The sequence below is a fragment of the Entelurus aequoreus genome, linkage group LG01, assembly GCF_033978785.1.
Source record: "Entelurus aequoreus isolate RoL-2023_Sb linkage group LG01, RoL_Eaeq_v1.1, whole genome shotgun sequence".
Lineage (NCBI taxonomy): Eukaryota > Metazoa > Chordata > Actinopteri > Syngnathiformes > Syngnathidae > Entelurus > Entelurus aequoreus.
In genome coordinates, this window is record NC_084731.1 from 21,359,153 (window position 1) to 21,379,652 (window position 20,500).

The 20,500-nt window shown below is 38.7% G+C and overlaps 1 protein-coding gene across 7 annotated transcripts in view; it reads right to left on the reverse strand.

Annotated features, from left to right (window-relative positions):
* chl1b (cell adhesion molecule L1-like b) overlaps window positions 1-20,500 on the reverse strand; it is a 225,820-nt gene that overhangs the window by 53,261 nt on the left and 152,059 nt on the right. For all 7 annotated transcript variants that reach the window (XM_062045707.1, XM_062045698.1, XM_062045690.1 and 4 more), the window contains 8 exons: window positions 20,319-20,430; window positions 14,470-14,636; window positions 14,220-14,385; window positions 13,982-14,106; window positions 9,717-9,818; window positions 8,726-8,923; window positions 8,458-8,528; window positions 885-1,107 (listed from right to left, as the gene is read on the reverse strand). In XM_062045707.1, the coding sequence (XP_061901691.1) occupies window positions 885-1,107; window positions 8,458-8,528; window positions 8,726-8,923; window positions 9,717-9,818; window positions 13,982-14,106; window positions 14,220-14,385; window positions 14,470-14,636; window positions 20,319-20,430 (1,164 nt within the window). The remainder of the gene's footprint in view (window positions 1-884; window positions 1,108-8,457; window positions 8,529-8,725; window positions 8,924-9,716; window positions 9,819-13,981; window positions 14,107-14,219; window positions 14,386-14,469; window positions 14,637-20,318; window positions 20,431-20,500) is intronic.

The following is a 20,500-nucleotide window of genomic DNA, read 5'->3' on the forward strand; positions in this document are numbered from 1 at the left end:
ACTAAATATTGCATATTTCAGTTTTATTATAAAAAACAAAGTTGTGTTTGTCAGAAAACCTTTTTTTTTTTTACTTTATATCAACCTCAAGTTGATATAGAGATTTACTGTAAGCGTTAAATTAAAAAAAATAATAATAATTTGACTTATTTTTAACAGTTTAATGACTGAGACCCTTTATAGTCCCTGGGAGCCCTAAAGGTTAAAAAAAAAAAAAATCCATATATTTTGTTAAGGTTTGGAAATGAAAAATATCAAAATGGCCCCCCGCATGCTTACATTTTTCCGTGTACGGCCCTCAGTGGAAAAAGTTTGGACACCCCTGGTGTAGGGCCTACGTCCGTTTTTTACCGGATATGTACCACTCCGTACAGCGGTGTTTTAAAAAGTCATTAATTTTACTGTTTGAAACAGATACCGATAATTTCCGATATTACATTTTAAAGCATTTATCGGCCGATAATATCGGCAGGCCGATATTTTCGGACATCTCTACTTTTTATTAACAAAAAATAGTGATAGGGCTCATTAGGACGGTGAACAAGAAGTGGATATGTTCCGATAAATTTGACTTTCCACAATTTTTTGAGGAATTTTCAAAACATTTAACTGCAACGGTTCATTTTTAAAATGAGATTAATCACACTTTAATTTGGATTAATCACAATGAATCATAGTGTATTACTTGTATGTGCAAATGCAATTTTATTGTCAAATTGTCATAGACCAACTTCTTGAAAAATAGTCTACCTGATTGCACATCATTTATTTGCTCTAAACCAGTGATTTATTTTGACACTTGGTTTAAAAATGTTATTGTGCATCTTTTACATAAAAAATGATCCACACTGTTAGTTGCAAAGCTTTAAAAAGTAAGTACTTACAATCTTCGCCGGAGTAGCCGGTCACAATCTTTGGCTCGGGGGCCCAGCCCTGGTTGTTCCTCGCTTGGATCTTGATTTCATAAGGCACAAAGGTGGGCGTGTTCGTCACCACGAACGAGTGCCTCTTCACCATGTGTTCTTTCCAGTCCTCCTCCAAGTCCTGCCGTCTGTAGCTGACCTTGTACTCAAGACCGGGACCGTTGTGTTCAATTGGCAGAAGGGGCTACAGAAGCACAACACAATGGGGCAAACAGAGATGAGGTTTTCAAGGTTGGCTTCCAATTGTGTAAAAATGATGCTTGCATTTCACTGTACTTTTTTCAATTATACAGTAAAGGGATGGGCGATATGGCCTAAAATCTATATTGCGATATATATATATATATATATATATATATATATATATATATATATATATATATATATATATATATATATATATATATATATATATATATATATATATATATATATAGCAACCTTTTGCGACAACAATATATTGGTACGAAAATTGTAATTGAACCATTTCAAAACGGGCTCCTAACTTAAATGCCGACGTATGCAGTAACATCATTTCCAGCTGTATTATTTTGTGAAAGCTATTATTAATCTACTGTCTAAATTACTGCTAATATCTGGTTACTTTCTATTGTGACATGTTTCTAGCTACACTTCTGTTAAAATGTAATAACCACTTATTCTTCTGTTGTTTGGCTACTTTTACATTGGCTTTGGCCGATACTAAAAATTAGGGTATGGATCCAATACCATGAATTGATTACGTGGACTCCGACTTAAAGAAGTTGAAAAACTTATTCGGGTGTTACCATTTAGTGGCATACTTGCCAACCTTGAGATCTCCGATTTCGGGAGGTGGGGGCGCGGGAGTGGGGGGACGTGGTGGGGGGTGGGGCGGGGGCGGGGGCGGGGGGGGGCGGGGTTAAGAGGGGAGGAGTATATTATAGCTAGAATTCACCAAGTCAAGTATTTCATATATATACACACATATATATATATATATATATATATATATATATATATATATATATATATATATATATATATATATATATATATATATATATATATCCTGAAAATATGCAAACAAACTGTGTTTAGATAATTGATACTTCAAACTTGCATAAATAAATCTTAAGGAATATAACATAACTTGGCTTCTGAAAGCTTCAAAATGTAATGAATAAAATGTTAAAGTTGTTGATAAACAAGCAATTATTTTAATAATTAAATATGGTCATTTTAAATGAATTATTATGATCATTTAAAATTAATTATTTCAAAAATGTTTATTTTAATGTATAATTCTATGGCTGGATGTAATAGGGAGTCAGAAAAAATACAAATAAAAATACAATTAATTTTGATGTTTTTAGCAAAATATAGTAAAAATGTACTTATTTATTTTATTTTTTTAATAAATATATTTATTTTTAAGTAAGATAAACATAATAATACAATTTATCTGTAGTCTGGATGATTTAGTTCTGGTCACCCTGTTGTCCTCCCGTCTCTTCCCCGAGGATGGCTCCATGAGCTGGGCAAACGCCTGGAGATGCCCTACGTCAACAACACGGTCGGCGGCCCGTCGGTGCGCAGCTCGTACATCGCCGCTCTCTACTTCACCCTCAGCAGCCTGACCAGCGTCGGCTTTGGCAACGTGTGCGCCAATACGGACGCCGAGAGGATCTTCTCCATCTGCACCATGCTCATCGGCGGTATGCCGGACGCCTCGTATGGAATAACGTGATTGGGCAGGCACGCTGTTTATATCGTGGGAAAGCGGACGTGAAAACAGGCTGTCCTCACTCAGGTCTGCATTGAGCTGGAGGGGGCGTGGCCTCCAGCTCCGGCTGAAAATCGGGAGGTTTTCGGGAGAGGCGCTGAATTTCGGGAGTCTCCCGGAAAATCCGGGAGGGTTGGCAAGTATGTTTAGTGGTCAATTGTACGGAATATGTACTGTACTGTGCAATCTACTAATAAAAGTTTCAATCAATCAAAAAAAAAACAAGTAGTTGCAATGGCAGTATTGGTCATACCAATGCTGATACTGATACTTCAAATTTTCAAGATCATTGATTAATTAGATTGTTGATCACAATTATTATCAGACAAAAACACAAGATGCCGGTGTAACAATACGTATTAAATCTTTACGAAATGATTCTCTACATTTGACCCATCACCCTTGATCACCCCCTGGGAGGTGAGGGGAGCAGTGAGCAGCAGCGGTGGCCGTGCCCGGGAATCATTTTTGGTGATTTAACCCCCAATTCCAACCCTTGATGCTGAGTGCCAAGCAGGGAGGTAATGGGTCCCATTTTTATAGTCTTTGGTATGACTCGGCCGGGGTTTGAACTCACGACCTACCGATCTCAGGGCGGACACTCAACGATTTCCTTCTATTGTCTCTGATTTTTTTTTTTAATACGTTGGTTTTTTAACCTAAAAACCCCCCTGTGGCCACGGACCTTTTTGCTGAGTTTGTAAACAATAACAAAAATGACTAGAATATTTAATTTAAAAAAACAATCGATCTAATCACTGTAACATCTGACATATACTGATACCATACTTGGTATTGTCAATGTTAATGTTTGTATCGGTCCGGCCACCTCTTGTTTACTTACATACAAGAGCTCTTGATTAGCGGTTAGTGTATGTTATTCCTTGTCCTCCAGTGATAATGAAACTTGTAAGAAATATCGTTTTTATGCTGCCATGGAAGCGAGGATTGCTGACTTAGGTGACTTTACGCTGTGGAGGGACGTTAGCCGGTAGCATGAATGCTACATTCCGTTGAGGGCGCGTTTGTTCGCTTGTCCCCGTCAAATTGGCGGGGTATGCATGCGTAATCACGATATTACAAAACTATTAAAAGCTCAAATTCATGTCATTCATATTGCATATTGTCTTTATCCCGCAACCCTACCATTATATTAAAATGACGAGCCAGCCCTGGTAAAAACGCTGGAACACTACTCGCTATCTTTTAAAACAATAAGATGGCTGTCTTGCTTTGGTAATGGTTTTCTTTAATATAGGTTCTTGCTACAACATAGCAGATTAAAATGGTATTTCCTCATAAAACCGTCTGGATGAAATAGAATGAGAAACGATAATCCACAAAAGCTAATTATTAGCAGAGGGCGAGCTCATCAATCCCGGATTCAGAGGCCACGGTTCTATGATACAGGCATTAGATAATAGGCTATGAAAAGATTTATCTTGCCGCTGTAAAGACGGAATAACTGTGTTCCTTTCACATGGCTTAATCAAATCAGCTAAATGGATAGCTTTCACTGGATTGTTATTAAAATGAAGATGTTTGGCAAATAATGCAAATGAATCGGTATACCCTTAAAAGGGACCTATGATGACGTCAATCTACATCTGAAACTTCCTTGTGTTCTAGATAACATGGATTGGATATGCTCTGTTGACAGTCACTTTTATAATCTGTTTTTTAAGAGTCTGCAAAATGTTTGATTTTAAAAGCGTACCCAGATTGCAAATGAAACCACGTCCCACCCTCTCCAAAAAAAATAAAAATAAATGAATAAATTTAAAAATATATATATATATATATATATATATGTATATATATATATATATATATATATATATATATATATATATATATATATATATATATATATATATATATATATATATAAATATATATATATATATATACATATATATATATATATATATATATTTTTTTTTTTTAATTATTATTATTTTTTAAATGTAAGCTGTTTATACAGTTTATATTTTGAAGTCGTCACCACTATTTGTTTTCCAAAAATGGTCAAAACTAAACATTACCGTAAATTCAATCAATCAATCAATCAAAGTTTACTTATATAGCCCTAAATCACGAGTGTCTCAAAGGGCTGCACAAGCCACAACGACATCCTCAGCTCAGATCCCACATCAGGGCAAGAGAAAAACTCAAACCAATGGAAATTCCGGACTATACGTTTTTTCTACGCTTTGTACCCTGGGGCTTATAAAACAGTGCGGCTAATTTATGGATTTTTATTTGCTAGAGGCCATCATGCAAGCAAAGAAATTCAAAAGGTGTGTTATTGTTTGTTCTATGGCGCCATCGTTTGGACGAGTTAGCTCACTGCAGGTGCTTGCAGGTGACTTGTCTTACAGTATTTTCTTCTGTTAGTGCTTTGAACCGGAAGCACGAGTGCCGTTCCTTCTTCTAGTCTTTCATAGCGTTTTTACTTGTATACATTCTTCATTCATCACTCCAAGCAACGTTTGTAAGTTTTACCATATAACTAAAACTAGTCATACTTACTAAACCGCCCCAATGTGTAATGTCTGTAGGTGTGTAATGTAATCAAGCTAGCGTTGTTAGCATTAGCTAATATGCTAACAACATTTTTAAGCGTCCGTGTTTGAGTTTTTGAGTTTAAGTTTGAGTTTATTTCGAACATGCAAGCATACAACATGATACATCACAATTTCCAGTTTCTCTTTTCAACATGTTCGAAAAGGAGTAGGAAGAAGCAGAGTTTATTTAATCCTACCCCTTTTCCTTTTCATAACAGTTGCTAAAACTTTGGCTCACTTCCTGTTCTCAATTTATTCACAATATACTCCATAAGTAATCACAATAATGTTTCTATACTTGACTTAGGTGATCTATATATACAACTGATGAATATGTTTTTGCTTTTTTCCTGACATATTTCAATGGTTATACATTCTAAGATATTATCTGTAGCAAATGACTTGTTTTTACCACTTTGTGTTGGTATTATTAACTTACAACGGCATTCATTTTGGATTGTATCAGTTCCACAAATCCCTCAGAACTTCATATAAACCTCACTGTGACGTTATTGAGTATGCTTAGCTGATTGGGTCCATGACAATGACCTCTGTTTTGTTTGATCAGCCGTTTTACTGCCGTGTGATAGGTAGCGTTTGGAAACAAGGTATGTAAATACACATTTACAAAATCTTTCTGTGTAAATAACTAATTTCAGAACGTATTTATCTGCAGTTTTCTTATACACCACTCTATATTCCAGAAAATACGGTTTATATAGATTCACCCGGTCACAACATTAGGTATATCTGCACACTTGCCAATCGCTTCAGAATGTACATTTAAATAACCTCCTCCTCCAGCCAGAGCTCCTCCCTGATCTGGCTTGACTTGATGTCTAAATGAGTAATTCTACATCACGGTGACGTCCTGTCGTAGCCAGATTGCAAAGCCGCATAAAAGCTCAGGCCAAAATGCATGAACCTTATGATTTGACACTTTACTATTGTTTAACGTAATTATCCAACATTGTAACATTAACAAGTCAGAAAAGACGCAATGCAGAGGTCCCTTTTAACCCTTGTGCAATGTTCATATTGTTGTTACTCAGCCAGTGTTTGTGGGTCTGATGGACCCGTTGCATTTTGTGGCTTTTAATGCCTCACAGTCAAACACTTTTATGTTAAAATACTGAACAGATGTTTACCTTATCCCAATCAACATCTGTTCAGTATTTTAACATAAAAGTGTTTGATTGTGAGGCTTTAAAAGCCACGAAATGCAACGGGGGACATCAGACCCACAAACGCTGGCTGAGTAACAACAATATGAACGTTGCACGGAATATTTCTCTGCCAGTTTCTGCATCCCATAGGGATTCTTCTTTTGTGTTTCTGCACCTGCGGTTCCCACACAAGGTTGCAACATTGTTTGTCAACACTGTCTGCTCTCATTTTCTCGCACATTTGACCCTCTGATGTACTGTGTACCTACACTCTGTCCTCCCCCTGTCTAGCCCTGCTGTGTGTGTGTGTGTGTGTGTGTGTGTGTGGGTGGGTGGGTGCGTGTGGTACACAGAACATCATTTTCCACACTTCTATTAGCCCCGGGTCCAGTGGACCCGGACATCTTATATGTAATAGAAATGTGTAGGGGGGTGTATGGTGTGTGGTCATTGCATATGTATTCTGATATATGTTCTTCACAGAAAATGAGCCAAAGTCAGTGAGTCCCAATTTGAAAAATTAATTAAATGTATCATTTTTCTTTTAATAAAAAATGAAAACGGGTGCCAGAGACCCATACTTGCCAACCCTCCCGTTTTTAGCAGGAGACTCCCGGTATTCAGCGCCTCTCCCGATAACCCCCCGGCAGAAATTTTCTCCCGACAAACTCCCGGTATTCAGCCGGAGCTGGAGGCCACACCCCCTCCAGCTCAATGCGGACCTGAGTGGGGACAGCCTGTTCTCACGTCCGCTTTCCCACAATATAAACAGCTTGCCTGCCCAATGACTTCATAACATCTACGGCTTTTAGAAAATAGAGTGCACAACTGCGCACACAACAAGAAGACGAAGCAGAAGAACGAGGAAGTTACAGACATGGCGACGCCGTCGACGAGCAAGATGAAGAAATATGCTTGCAAGTTCCAAAACGAATGGAAACAAGAATTTCAGTTCATCCAGGACAGTTCGAAGGGGAAGGGGTATGTAATTATGTTGCCTGTACATTTGAACAGACTTCTCCATTGAACACGGTGGCCGAGTCATGAACAGAGGAGAAGTTAAACAGGACAATACTGCCATCTACTGGATAGCCCCCAGAACACTGAAATTCAAGTATTTATTTTATTTATATGTATAATAAAACAAATATATATACGCATATATATAGCTAGAATTCCCTGAAAGTCAAGTTTTTCATACATATATATATATATATATATATATATATATACACTACCGTTCAAAAGTTTGGGGTCACATTGAAATGTCCTTATTTTTGAAGGAAAGGCACTGTACTTTTCAATGAAGATAACTTTAAACTAGTCTTAACTTTAAAGAAATACATTCTATACATTGCTAATGTGGTAAATGACTATTCTAGCTGCAAATGTCTGGTTTTTGGTGCAATATCTACATAGGTGTATAGAGGCCCATTTCCAGCAACTATCATTACAGTGTTCTAATGGTACAATGTGTTTGCTCATTGGCTCAGAAGGCTAATTGATGATTAGAAAACCCTTGTGCAATCATGTTCACACATCTGAAAACAGTTTAGCTCGTTACAGAAGCTACAAAACTGACCTTCCTTTGAGCAGATTGAGTTTCTGGAGCATCACATTTGTGGGGTCAATTAAACGCTCAAAATGGCCAGAAAAAGAGAACTTTCATCTGAAACTCGACAGTCTATTCTTGTTCTTAGAAATGAAGGCTATTCCACAAAATTGTTTGGGTGATCCCAAACTTTTGAACGGTAGTGTATGTATGTATGAAATACTTGAGTTGGTGAATTCTAGCTGTAAATATACTCCCCTATTAACCACGCCCTTAACAACGCCCCCGCCCCACCCTGACCGCGCCCCCCCACCTCCCGGTATCGGAGGTCTCAAGGTTGGCAAGTATGCAGAGACCCGAACACCACACAAGGGTTAAATGACATATAATCTACAGATGGTAAGCCAACAGTAGCTGTGGATGCCCCCTGTATAAAGTTGGCTCATGCTATTGCTGCGAAGAAAACATTTCACACTTTTCCTACCTGCCAGTTGATATCCATTTCATGCGGCAAATGGCCTTCAATTTTGATATTTTCCGGGTTCTTGTCAGGGGCTGTGGAAAAAAAGTGAGTATAGATTTTGTCTGAATTGTTAGTGTGAAATGAATCTCCAGTAGAATAGGCGCACTAAAAGGGAAGACTCCCAACAAGAGTCAAATCAATTATGTCACACCTTTGAGTGTTTTAAAGTTCTCAAGAACCACGGCCAAAAGTACAATAAAGAATAAGCGCAGGACCAGTTGCACTGTACCTGCTGGAGGGGTTTTGTATCTCTCAGTGGGCTCACTGGGACGTCCCCTCCCGACGCTGTTTAAACCAGCCACTCGGAAGCGATAGTTCACATGGCCGTGAAGTTTGAGGATGGCCGAAACGTGATTTCCAGGTACTCTGAGCAGCTCCTTCCAATTTCCAGGCTCCCACTGGCTCTCCTCATACTGAATAATAAACTCTGTTGAAAGGCAGAGAGACAATCAGCCCCTCACCGCCATTCTTCTTGCCAAAGGATTGCTTGTCTAACCACCAGCTGTGCAGAAACCCTCCACACATTCTGCTGTGGGCTTGTATATTCCACACAGACACCGATCATACATCATGCTTGGACTGAAAAATAATGGATACCGTAATTTCCGGACTATAAGCCGCACCTGACTATAAGCCGCACCAGCTAAATTTAGGGGAAAATACAGACTGCTCCATATATAAGCCGCACCCGACTATAAGCCGCAGGGTTTTGATGTGTAATTACCGTAGTATATAGGGGTTCCTGCTACCACGGAGGGGATTGTCGGGACAGAGATGACTGTTTGGGAACGCAAAGCGTCCCATTTATTAACAATAAATCTTTCAATCATTCAATCAAACTTTCACATCTTTGACATGGCGAACAGCATTCGTGCAGAGTACAAATAATACAACAGTGCAAAGTAATACAAAGTGCTCGCCTGTACGTTATCAAAATAACCAGCCTACCGGTATATGAAAAGTCAGTCTTTAATCATTGTGTCATCGTCTTCCTCCTGCGTACTAAAACCACCGAAATCCTCTTCGTCGGTGTCGGAGAAGAACAGGCCGTAAATAAGCCGCACCGTTGTATAAGCCGCAGGGACCAGAACGAGGGGAAAAAGTAGCGGCTTATAGTCCGGAAATTACGGTATATATTTCCCAACGCCATGATAAACACCGCACTCGCACGGAATTATAACTAAAACCGTACATGCCGTACCAACCGAGTCTCCTTTTACCTGTTATTGAGCTGTTGTGGTCGTTCCCTGGCGTCCATTTCAGTTTCACACTCCTGGTCTTGTGTTCAGACAGTACCAAATGCTCGGGTGCGTCAGGGACGTCTGAAAACCATGACAGCAAAATGGGGTTTGGAAGAAAAAAAAAAATCACGCATCCGTCTCAGAAGAAAAATAGGCCAAGGGAGCACATTTTCAATCAAGTCATCACCACAGCCAGAGGATGTGGAACGGCGTGCATCGCTGAGTAGGCTTCGATGTGGTGATGTCAACACTTTTGTTCAGGATTATTGTACAACACTGCAATGCGCTACTAAAGTTAGGGCATGCTCGGCTTGGGACTGCTGACGTATTGATTTGCTCTCAAATGTGTCATACCTTAATATTTCATCAGGGGTTTCTGGAATGGATCACACTTATTATTATATTCAGGGACGTAGCACCAAATTCTGGGCCTCACATTCACAAGACTCCTAAGGGGCCCCATCATTGCGAAAACCATACACACTTGATGTTTACATGCACTAAATAACAATGTATTGCATGGATTTAGTTAAAACCAGCTTTTTAAAACACATGTAAACAATGTACAAACCCCGTTTCCATATGAGTTGGGAAATTGTGTTAGATGTAAATATAAACGAAATACAATGATTTGCAAATCATTTTCAACCCATTTTCAGTTGAATATGCTACAAAGACAACATATTTGATGTTCAAAAAGATATATATATATTTTTTTTGGCAAAAATCATTAACTTTAGAATTTGATGCCAGCAACACGTGACAAAGAAATTGGGAAAGGTGGCAATAAATACTGATAAAGTTGAGGAATGCTCAACAAACACTTATTTGGAACATCCCACAGGTGAACAGGCAAATTGGGAACAGGTGGGTGCCATGATTGGGTATAAAAGTAGATTCCATGAAATGCTCAGTCATTCACAAACAAGGATGGGGCGAGGGTCACCCCTTTGTCAACAAATGCGTGAGAAAATTGTTGAACAGTTTAAGAAAAACCTTTCTCAACCAGCTATTGCAAGGAATTTAGGGATTTCACCATCTACGGCCCGTAATATCATCAAAGGGTTCAGAGAATCTGGAGAAATCACTGCACGTAAGCAGCTAAGCCCGTGACCTTGGATCCCTCAGGCTGTACTGCATCAACAAGCGACATCAGTGTGTAAAGGATATCACCACATGGGCTCAGGAACACTTCAGAAACCCACTGTCAGTAACTACAGTTGGTCGCTACATCTGTAAGTGCAAGTTAAAACTCTCCTATGCAAGGCGAAAACCGTTTATCAACAACACCCAGAAACGCTGTCGGCTTCGCTGGGCCTGAGCTCATCTAAGATGGACTGATACAAAGTGGAAAAGTGTTCTGTGGTCTGACGAGTACACATTTCAAATTGTTTTTGGAAACTGTGGACGTCGTGTCCTCCGGACCAAAGAGGAAAAAAAAAACATCCGGATTGTTATAGGCGCGAAGTTGAAAAGCCAGCATCTGTGATGGTATGGGGGTATATTAGTGCCCAAGACATGGGTAACTTACACATCTGTGAAGGCGCCATTAATGCTTAAAGGTACATACAGGTTTTGGAGCAACATATGTTGCCATCCAAGTAACGTTACCATGGACGCCCCTGCTTATTTCAGCAAGACAATGCCAAGCCATGTGTTACATCAACGTGGCTTCATAGTAAAAGAGTGCATGTACTAGACTGGCCTGCCTTTAGTCCAGACCTGTCTCCCATTAAAAATGTGTGCCGCATTATGAAGCCTAAAATACCACAACGGAGACCCCCGGACTGTTGAACAACTTAAGCTGTACATCAAGCAAGAATGGGAAATAATTCCACCTGAGAAGCTTAAAAAATGTGTCTCCTCAGTTCCCAAACGTTTACTGAGTGTTGTTAAAAGGAAAGGCCATGTAACACAGTGGTGAACATGCCCTTTCTCAACTACTTTGGCACGTGTTGCAGCCATGAAATTCTAAGTTAATTATTATTTGCAAAAAAAAAATAAAGTTCATGAGTTTGAACATCAAATATGTTGTCTTTGTAGTGCATTCAATTGAATATGGGTTGAAAAGGATTTGCAAATCTTTGTATTCCGTTTATATTTACATCTAACACAATTTCTCAACTCATATGGAAACGGGGTTTGTAATTGGTAGAGAGTAGATTTGATTCCGATTCTTATGTGACGATTCGATTCACAATCCTTTCTTGATTCAACACGATTCTCCAATCAAACCAATTCTTACAATATGTGATTTGATATAAAAATTATAATACAACCTTTTCAAAACAGGTTACAGGTTACAAAACCTCCTCTTGGCCTCTGATGTATGACATACAGTATATGTGCAGCGACAAATTAATATATACAGTCGTGGTCAAAAGTTTACATACACTTGTAAAGAACATAATGTCATGGCTGTCTTGAGTTTCCAATAATTTCTACAACTCTTATTTTTTGTGATAGAGTGATTGGAGCACATACTTGTTGGTCACAAAAAAACATTCATGAAGTTTGGTTCTTTTATGAATTTATTATGGGTCTACTGAAAATGTGAGCAAATCTGCTGGGTCAAAAGTATACATACAGCAATGTTAATATTTGCTTACATGTCTCTTGGCAAGTTTCACTGCAATAAGGCACTTTTGATAGCCATCCACAAGCTTGTGGCAAGCTTCTACTTGAATTTTTGACCACTCCTTTTGACAAAATTGGTGCAGTTCAGCTAAATTTGTTGGTTTTCTGACATGGATTTGTTTCTTCAGCATTGTCCACACCTTTAAGTCAGGACTTTGGGGAGGCCATTCTAAAACCTTCATTCTAGCCTGATTTAGTCATTCTTTTACGACTGTTGACGTGTGTTTGGGGTAATTTTCCTGTTGGAACACCCAACTGCGCCCAAGACCCAACCTCCGGGCTGATGAATTTAGGATGTCCTGAAGAATTTGGAGGTAATCCTCCTTTTTCATTGTCCCATTTACTCTCTGTAAAGCACCAGTTTAATTGACAGCAAAACAAGCCCAGAGCATAATACTACCACCACCATGCTTGACGGTAGGTATGGTGTTCCTGGGATTAAAAGCCTCACCTTTTTCTCCTCCAAACATGTTGCTGGGTATTGTGGCCAAACAGCTAAATTTTTGTTTCATCTGACATCACATGGACAAAGATAAGACCTTCTGGAGGAAAGTTCTGTGGTAAGATGAAACAAAAATTGAGCTGTTTGGCTTTACAGAGAGTAAATGGGACAATGAAAAAGGAGGATTAACTCTAAATTATTCAGGACAACCTAAAATCATCAGCCTGGAGGTTGGGTCTTGGGCGCAGTTGGGTGTTCCAACAGGACAATGACCCCAAACACACGTAAAAAGTGGTAAAGGAATGGCTAAATCAGGCTATAATGAAGGTTTTAGAATGGCCTTCCCTGACTGTGTGGACAATGCTGAAGAAACAAGTCCATGTCAGTAAACCAACAGATTTAGCTGAACTGCACCAATTTTGTCATAAGGAGTGGTCAAAAATTCAACCAGAAGCTTGTGGATGGCTACCAAAAGCGCCTTATTGCAGTGAAACTTGCCAAGGGACATGTAACCAAATATTAACATTGCTGTATGTATACTTTTGACCCAGCAGATTTGCTCACATTTTCAGTAGACCCATAATAAATTCATAAAAGAACCAAACTTCATAAATGTGTTTTGTGACCAACAAGTATGTGCTCCAATCACTCTATCGCAACAAAATAAGAGTTGTAAAAATGATTGGAAACTAAAGACAGCCATGACATTATGTTCTTTACAAGTGTATGTAAACTTTTGATCGCGACTGTATATATATATATATATATATATATATATATATATATAATTTTTTTTAATCGATTAAGAATTGTTACAAATAATCGTGATTCATTCAATTTTTATTTTTTTTTACACCCGTACTGTTTACCTTTCATCCTCGTTCCTAAATGTTGGTGCTGTGTTTGAATCCTTAAAAGGTGAGCTTTAATGACGTTATGACCCATTTTGCATTTTTGATAAAGGTGTGTAGGTAGTATTTGACATTCTTAATTTGATTTAGGCAACCTTATTATTGAACTTTTCTGGCTATATTTGTTTTACATTACCATTTATGATGTTGTTTTTTAAGTGACAGATAAAAAAAAAAATCTTCAAATTAAAACTACAAAAGCCGAGATGCATGACCATTTACCCTTCCACTTTGATGCCCCTGATTATGCTCACCTAACACCATGAGCAACACAGAGGCTGTGTCCTGGTCCACCGGAGTCCGGGCCACGCAAGTGTATACACCCTGGTCCCAGTGGCTTACATTGATGATTTGAAGGGTACCGTCCTCCACAAAGTATCTGTTGACAGGAAGATAGAGACACAGTATTGATTGACAAACCTAAGCAGTAAAATGACTTTCCAGCTGGGAATAGGTCTGTACTGCAGTTAAAAAAACATTCCAGTACCCTACCTTGAATTCTCAGTATAGTTGAAACCAATGTCCATATCATCTTTTTCCCAAAGGAGCTCAAAGTCGTTGCTGAAGGACTCGTCATATTCTGCCAGGCATGAGAGCTGGGCCGTGGTGCCTATTAAGATCCGCTGGTCTTCCGGGGCATTCGTTATTCTAGTGGGATCTTAAATATACAGCACACTAGTTAGTTTCTTTCCAAGAACTCTGAGCCAAAGCAAACACTTAGCAGGCACAAAACTCTCTCTACCTTTAACATAAAGTGTGGCTTCAATGGCAGATGACCCCTCTGTGTTTTTGGCGTAACATGTATACTGTCCCGTGTCCTCTTCCTCTGTGCTGTAAATCTCCAGTGTCCCGTTGTCATGGACGCTAAACCTTGGCCCAACCACAGATTTGGAGAAATCATCTTTGCTCCTGTGAAACATAACATGGAGTGATAATCAAACCAGTGTTTCCCCCCTGCAATTACATTGAGGTAGTACAGTTGGTAAGGTTGTATTTTTACCTCATCCTTCATTTTAAGCCTGGGTGAAGATGCACTACCGACTTGTTCATCAATGCATCAATCAATCAATGTTTACTTACATAGCCCTAAATCATGAGTGTCTCAAAGGGCTGCACGAGCCACAACGACATCCTCAGCTCAGATCCCACATCAGGGCAAGAAAAAACTCTAACCCAATGGGATGACAATGAGAAACCTTGGAGGGGACCGCAGATGTGGGGACCCAGCCCCTGGGCGACCTGTGCAATGGACGTCGAGTGGGTCTAGCATAATATTGTGAAAGTCCAGTCCATAGTGGATTTAACATAATAGTGAGAGTCCAGTCCATAGTGGAGCCAGCAGGAGATCATCTTGAGTGGAGACAGGTCAGCAGCGCAGAGACGTCCCCAACTAATGCACAGATGAATGGTCCACCCTGGGTCCCGACATTGGACAGTGTTGTGTCTGACCAGTCTCCCTCTCAGGGAACTAAAGTCACTGGTCAATCCCATGTTCTTTAGATGACATGTATGCTGAGTAAGAAGGACCATCAAGACAGAATAGGAATATTATCAAGTTTTACTAAAGCTTTAGGAGACCAGTCCAATTGTCCTTTCATATCGACATCTCGAAGTGGTCTAACATTCAAACGGGAAGAGACAACTTATTGAATAGGAAAACAGCCCCCACCCTGTCCAGAAAGGAATACAGCCTCATTGTTCTAATACAGATATGATGAAAATGGAGTACTCCAACTCACACATTCCAATGCCTAAGACAAAACACAGACATCTGCAGACAAAGAGAGACAAGCATACATGGTATAAATGGAAAAATACTAGCTGCTTTAAACATGACTATGAACAAAGAAAGAACTCTTAAACATATATGCATTCTCCACAACAGCTAGTGGTCACCAAATTGTTAAGTCCCAAAGCGAAAGAGATGCTACCTGGTGGTGGTTTGAGCACACTACAAGCTAGGCCTGGATGGTCCCACTCCTTAATGCTTCAGTCTCACATGAATGAGGCAAACATAATACCTTACCTACTGTACAGTACACCCCAAATGTAAATGAAAAGACATTACAGAGTGGAAGCAGCTTTGTTAGGCGCATGTGTGTGTTTTTGCCCCCAACTCCACTAAGCCGTAAACCCAAGGGGAAACACCGCACACAGCATGTAAGAGGAAATAAAAACATGAGGATAGAACCCTCTTTTATCGATCTTTAATCTGCATATTCATTAGTTTTTGTATTTAAGCTGTGTGTCTCGTCTTTATCAGCTCGCAACCTAACAACCCGGCCCTATGGTTAAGAAACACTGCTATAGAGAGTCTGCTGTATGGACTTGGTTCTGCAGCCTGTCACTAAGGGATCAACTGCCTCTTTGAGCATGCCTGATGGCAACGCTATTTGGACAAAAGTCCCGAAATACGTTGGCAGAGACATTTCAGGGATTTTGAGTCATCTGCGGTGCAGATGGGTTCATTGTGTATTTATTTTCTTGGTCAGATTGATAATGATTATAGAGACGGTAAGATGAACTAGAAACTAGAATTCCTGAATCACACCGCTTTAAAATAGTGCTTTGGAGTTTGTATCCTCCGTGACCAATTACGTCGGATGCGCCATACGTCACAGTGCGTATTGACGCCTTGAAACGGATCGGTTGCTGTCATTGGATTGACAACTTGACCAGCTCAGTGGTCTTGTGGTTAGAGTGTCCGCCCTGAGACTGGGACGGTGTGAGTTCTAACCCCGGCCGAGTCATACCAAAGACCACAAATTGCCTCCCAATTTGGCACTCAGCATCATGGGATCTATCCAAGGCCCCATCCTGTTCGCTCTATATCTCCTCCGTCTTGGAGAGATTTTTAAGAGGCATGGAGTGTCTTGCGGAAATATGACCACATCACACAAACTCTCAAATCCCTTCACTGGCTTCCTGTTCCACTCAGGATTAAATTCAAAATCTCCTTACTAACTCACCAGTGCCTCCATGGAAATGCCCCCGTCTACCTTAAAGAACTGCTCACCCCCAAATCCTCCACCCGACACCTCCGCTCCAAACAGGCTAACCTTCTCCAACCTCCAAGGACAAAGCTACGAACTATGGGAGATCGGGCTTTCTGCTCCGCTGCTCCCAGTCTGTGGAACGCTCTCCCTGACCACTTTAGGGCACCTCAGACTGTGGATGCTTTTAAAAAAGGCTTAAAAATCCATATTTAAAAAAAAAAGCCTTTTTATAGATTTGTATAGATATGCATGCTGGTTCTAGCTATTGGGTTGTTTCTAGTTTTATATTTTATTTATTTTTATTACCTTTTATTATTATTACTATTTTCTTTTTCTTTTTTTTAACACTGTGGCACTTTGAGGTTGTTTGCTCAACGTAAAGTGCTTTTTACAAATAAAATCTATTATTATTATTATTATTATCACTTTTATGCAGACTGCCAAATTTATATGCCGATTTCAAAAGGCCACGGCCACCTGACACCCCTTCTCAACTGTCTATGCGACGTCAAGGCTTGGTTAGCCCAGAATTTTCTAATAATGAATGAGGGAAAAACTGAAATTTTAGTTTTTGGTCCAGCCCTCACTGACTTGGGACCATTGCAAAATTATGTGCGTCCCAAAGTCACCAGCCTTGGCGTCACTATAGACCAGGGGTCACCAACCATTTTGAAACCAAGAGCTACTTCTTGGGTACTGATTAATGCGAAGGGCTACCAGTTTGATACACACTTAGATAAATTGCCAGAAATAGCCAATTTACTCAATTTACCTTTAACTCTATGTTATTATTAATAATTCATGATATTTACACTTAATTGAATGGCTTAAAAGAGGAGAAAACACAAAAAAAATGACAATTAAATTTTTAAACATAGTTTATCTTCAATTTCGACTCTTTAAAATTCAAAATTCAACCGAAAAAAAGAAGAGAAAAACTAGCTAATTTGAATCTTTTTGAAAAAATTAAAAACATAATTTATGGAACATCATTAGTAATTTTTCCAGATTAAGATTAATTTTAGAATTTTGATGACATGTTTTAAATAGGTTAAAATTCAATCTGCACTTTGTTAGAATATATAACAAATTGGACCAAGCTATATTTCTAACAAAGACAAATCATTATTTCTTCTAGATTTTCTAGAACAAAAATTTTAAAAGAAATTTAAAAGACTTTGAAATAACATTTAAATTTGATTCTACAGATTTTCTAGATTTGCCAGAATCATTTTTTTGAATTTTAATAATAATAAGTTTGAAGAAATATTTCACAAATATTCTTTGTTGAAAAAACAGAAGCTAAAATGAAGAATTAAATTAAAATGTATTTATTATTCTTTACAATAGAAAAACTAAATTTACTTGATCATTGATTTAAATTGTCAGGAAAGAAGAGGAAGGAATTTAAAAGGTAAAAAGGTATATGTGTTTAAAAATCCTAAAATCATTTTTAAGGTTGTATTTTTCCTCTAAAATTGTCTTTCTGAAAGTTATAAGAAGCGAAGTAAAAAAAATTAATGCATTTATTTAAACAAGTGAAGACCAAGTCTTTAAAATATTTCCTTGGATTCTCAAATTCTATTTGAGTTTTGTCTCTCTTAGAATTAAAAATGTCGGGCAAAGCGAGACCAGCTTGCTAGTAAATAGATACAATTTAAAAAATAGAGACAGCTCACTGGTAAGTGCTGCTATTTGAGCTATTTTTAGAACAGGCCAGCGGGCGACTCATCTGGTCCTTACGGGCTACCTGGTGCCCGCGGGCACCGCGTTGGTGACCCCTGCTATAGACAGTGATTTTAAACTTGACAAACAAGTCAATGGCGTTTTAAAATCGTGTTTTTATCATCTTAGTCTTTAAGCAAAGGTAAAACCGTTTTTATCTTTTAACCTTTTTGAAAAAGTCGTGCATGCTTTTATTTCAAGTCGCCTGGACTACTGCAATGGACTTAATGCTGGCATTAACCAAAAAGCTCTCTCCCGGTTGCAGTTAGTACAGACTTTTAACAGGGGCCAGGAAACGCGAGCATATAACCCCAATTCTTGAGAGTTTGCACTGGCTCCCTGTTCATTTTAGAATTCATTTTAAAACCTTGCTGTTTGCTTTTAAAGCTTTGCATGGACTGGCACCTCATTATATCTCGGACCTCATCCAAATGTACACTCCTGCGCGCGGTCTGAGGTCCGAGAGCCAGCTCCAGCTCGTGGTGCCCAAGACCAGACTTAAAACCAGGGGAGACAGGGCCTTCTCTGTGGTCGGCCCTAAGCTCTGGAACACTCTGCCCCTCCATGTTCGGACTGCTTCCACAGTGGAGTGTTTTAAGTCTTGTCTTAAGACCCACTTTTATTCTTTGGCTTTTAACACTACGTGAGTTGTGTAGTCCTCTGTGGTCCTTGGTGTTTTTTAATTTTGATTTCTATTTATTGTTTTAATTGGTTTTACCCTTTAAAATATTTTTTTAATCATATTTATTTTTATATTGTTTCTATATTGGTTTTATATGTATTTATTTTTTTGTTTTTTATTCAGTCATTGGTGGAGCTAAGGATAATATTTGAATATTGTTTTTAATATTGTTGTGCAGTACTTTGGAAACATTTATGTTGTTTAAATGTGCTACACAAATACAAAGGATTGGATTGGATTAAATTGGGGGGTAAACCACAAAAATTATTCCCAATCGAAGCCACCAGGTTATAGTTGTGCTTTGTACATAATTGTATCTGTTTATACAAACCCCGTTTCCATATGAGTTGGGAAATTGTGTTAGATGTAAATATAAACGGAATACAATGATTGGCAAATCCTTTTCAACCCATATTCAATTGAATGCACTGCAAAGACAAGATATTTGATGTTCAAACTCATAAACTTATTTTTTTTTTGCAAATAATAATCAACTTAGAATTTCATGGCTGCAACACGTGCCAAAGTAGTGGGGAAAGGGCATGTTCACCACTGTGTTACATGGCCTTTCCTTTTAACAACACTCAATAAACGATTGGAAACTGAGGAAAAACTAATTGTTGAAGCTTTGAAAGTGGAATTCTTTCCCATTCTTGTTTTATGTAGAGCTTCAGTTGTTGTTCCAAATAAGTGTTTGACGAGCAATCCTCAACTTTATCAGTATTTATTGCCACCTTTCCCAACTTCTTTGTCACGTGTTGCTGGCATCAAATTCTAAAGTTAATGATTATTTGCAAAGAAAAAAATGTTTATCAGTTTGAACATCAAATATGTTGTCTTTGTAGCATATTCAACAGAATATTGGTTGAAAATGATTTGCAAATCATTGTACTCCGTTTATATTTACATCTAACACAATTTCCCAACTCATATGGAAACGGGGTTTGTAGTATTAATATTAACGTTATTGCTTTTATTTAAAAAAAAAAAAAAAAAAATATTGGGAGCTCTGACACAATAAGGCATGGCTTTGGGAAAAAAAGAAACATAATACTTAAATTAGGCTGATTGTAAGTGAGAAGTTGTTTTTTTTAAATTGTGGTGTTCTTGCAGCCACCTTTTGAGATATACTGCCCCCTGCTGGGTTTAGAGCGGAAAAACAGCCCCCCTCCCCCCTAATGTACTTACCAAGTGATAGTAGATGGCGGCGAGCTGAAGACATTGCAGTGCATCATCACGCTCCTCCCCTCAACAGCGGAGTAATCCGCTCCTTCTGTGGTAAGAATCACCGGAGGGAGATCTGCAAATGAATAGATTTCAATGAGGAACAGTCGGAGCTCGACTCTGCAAACAAAAGGAGGCGTGGCCCT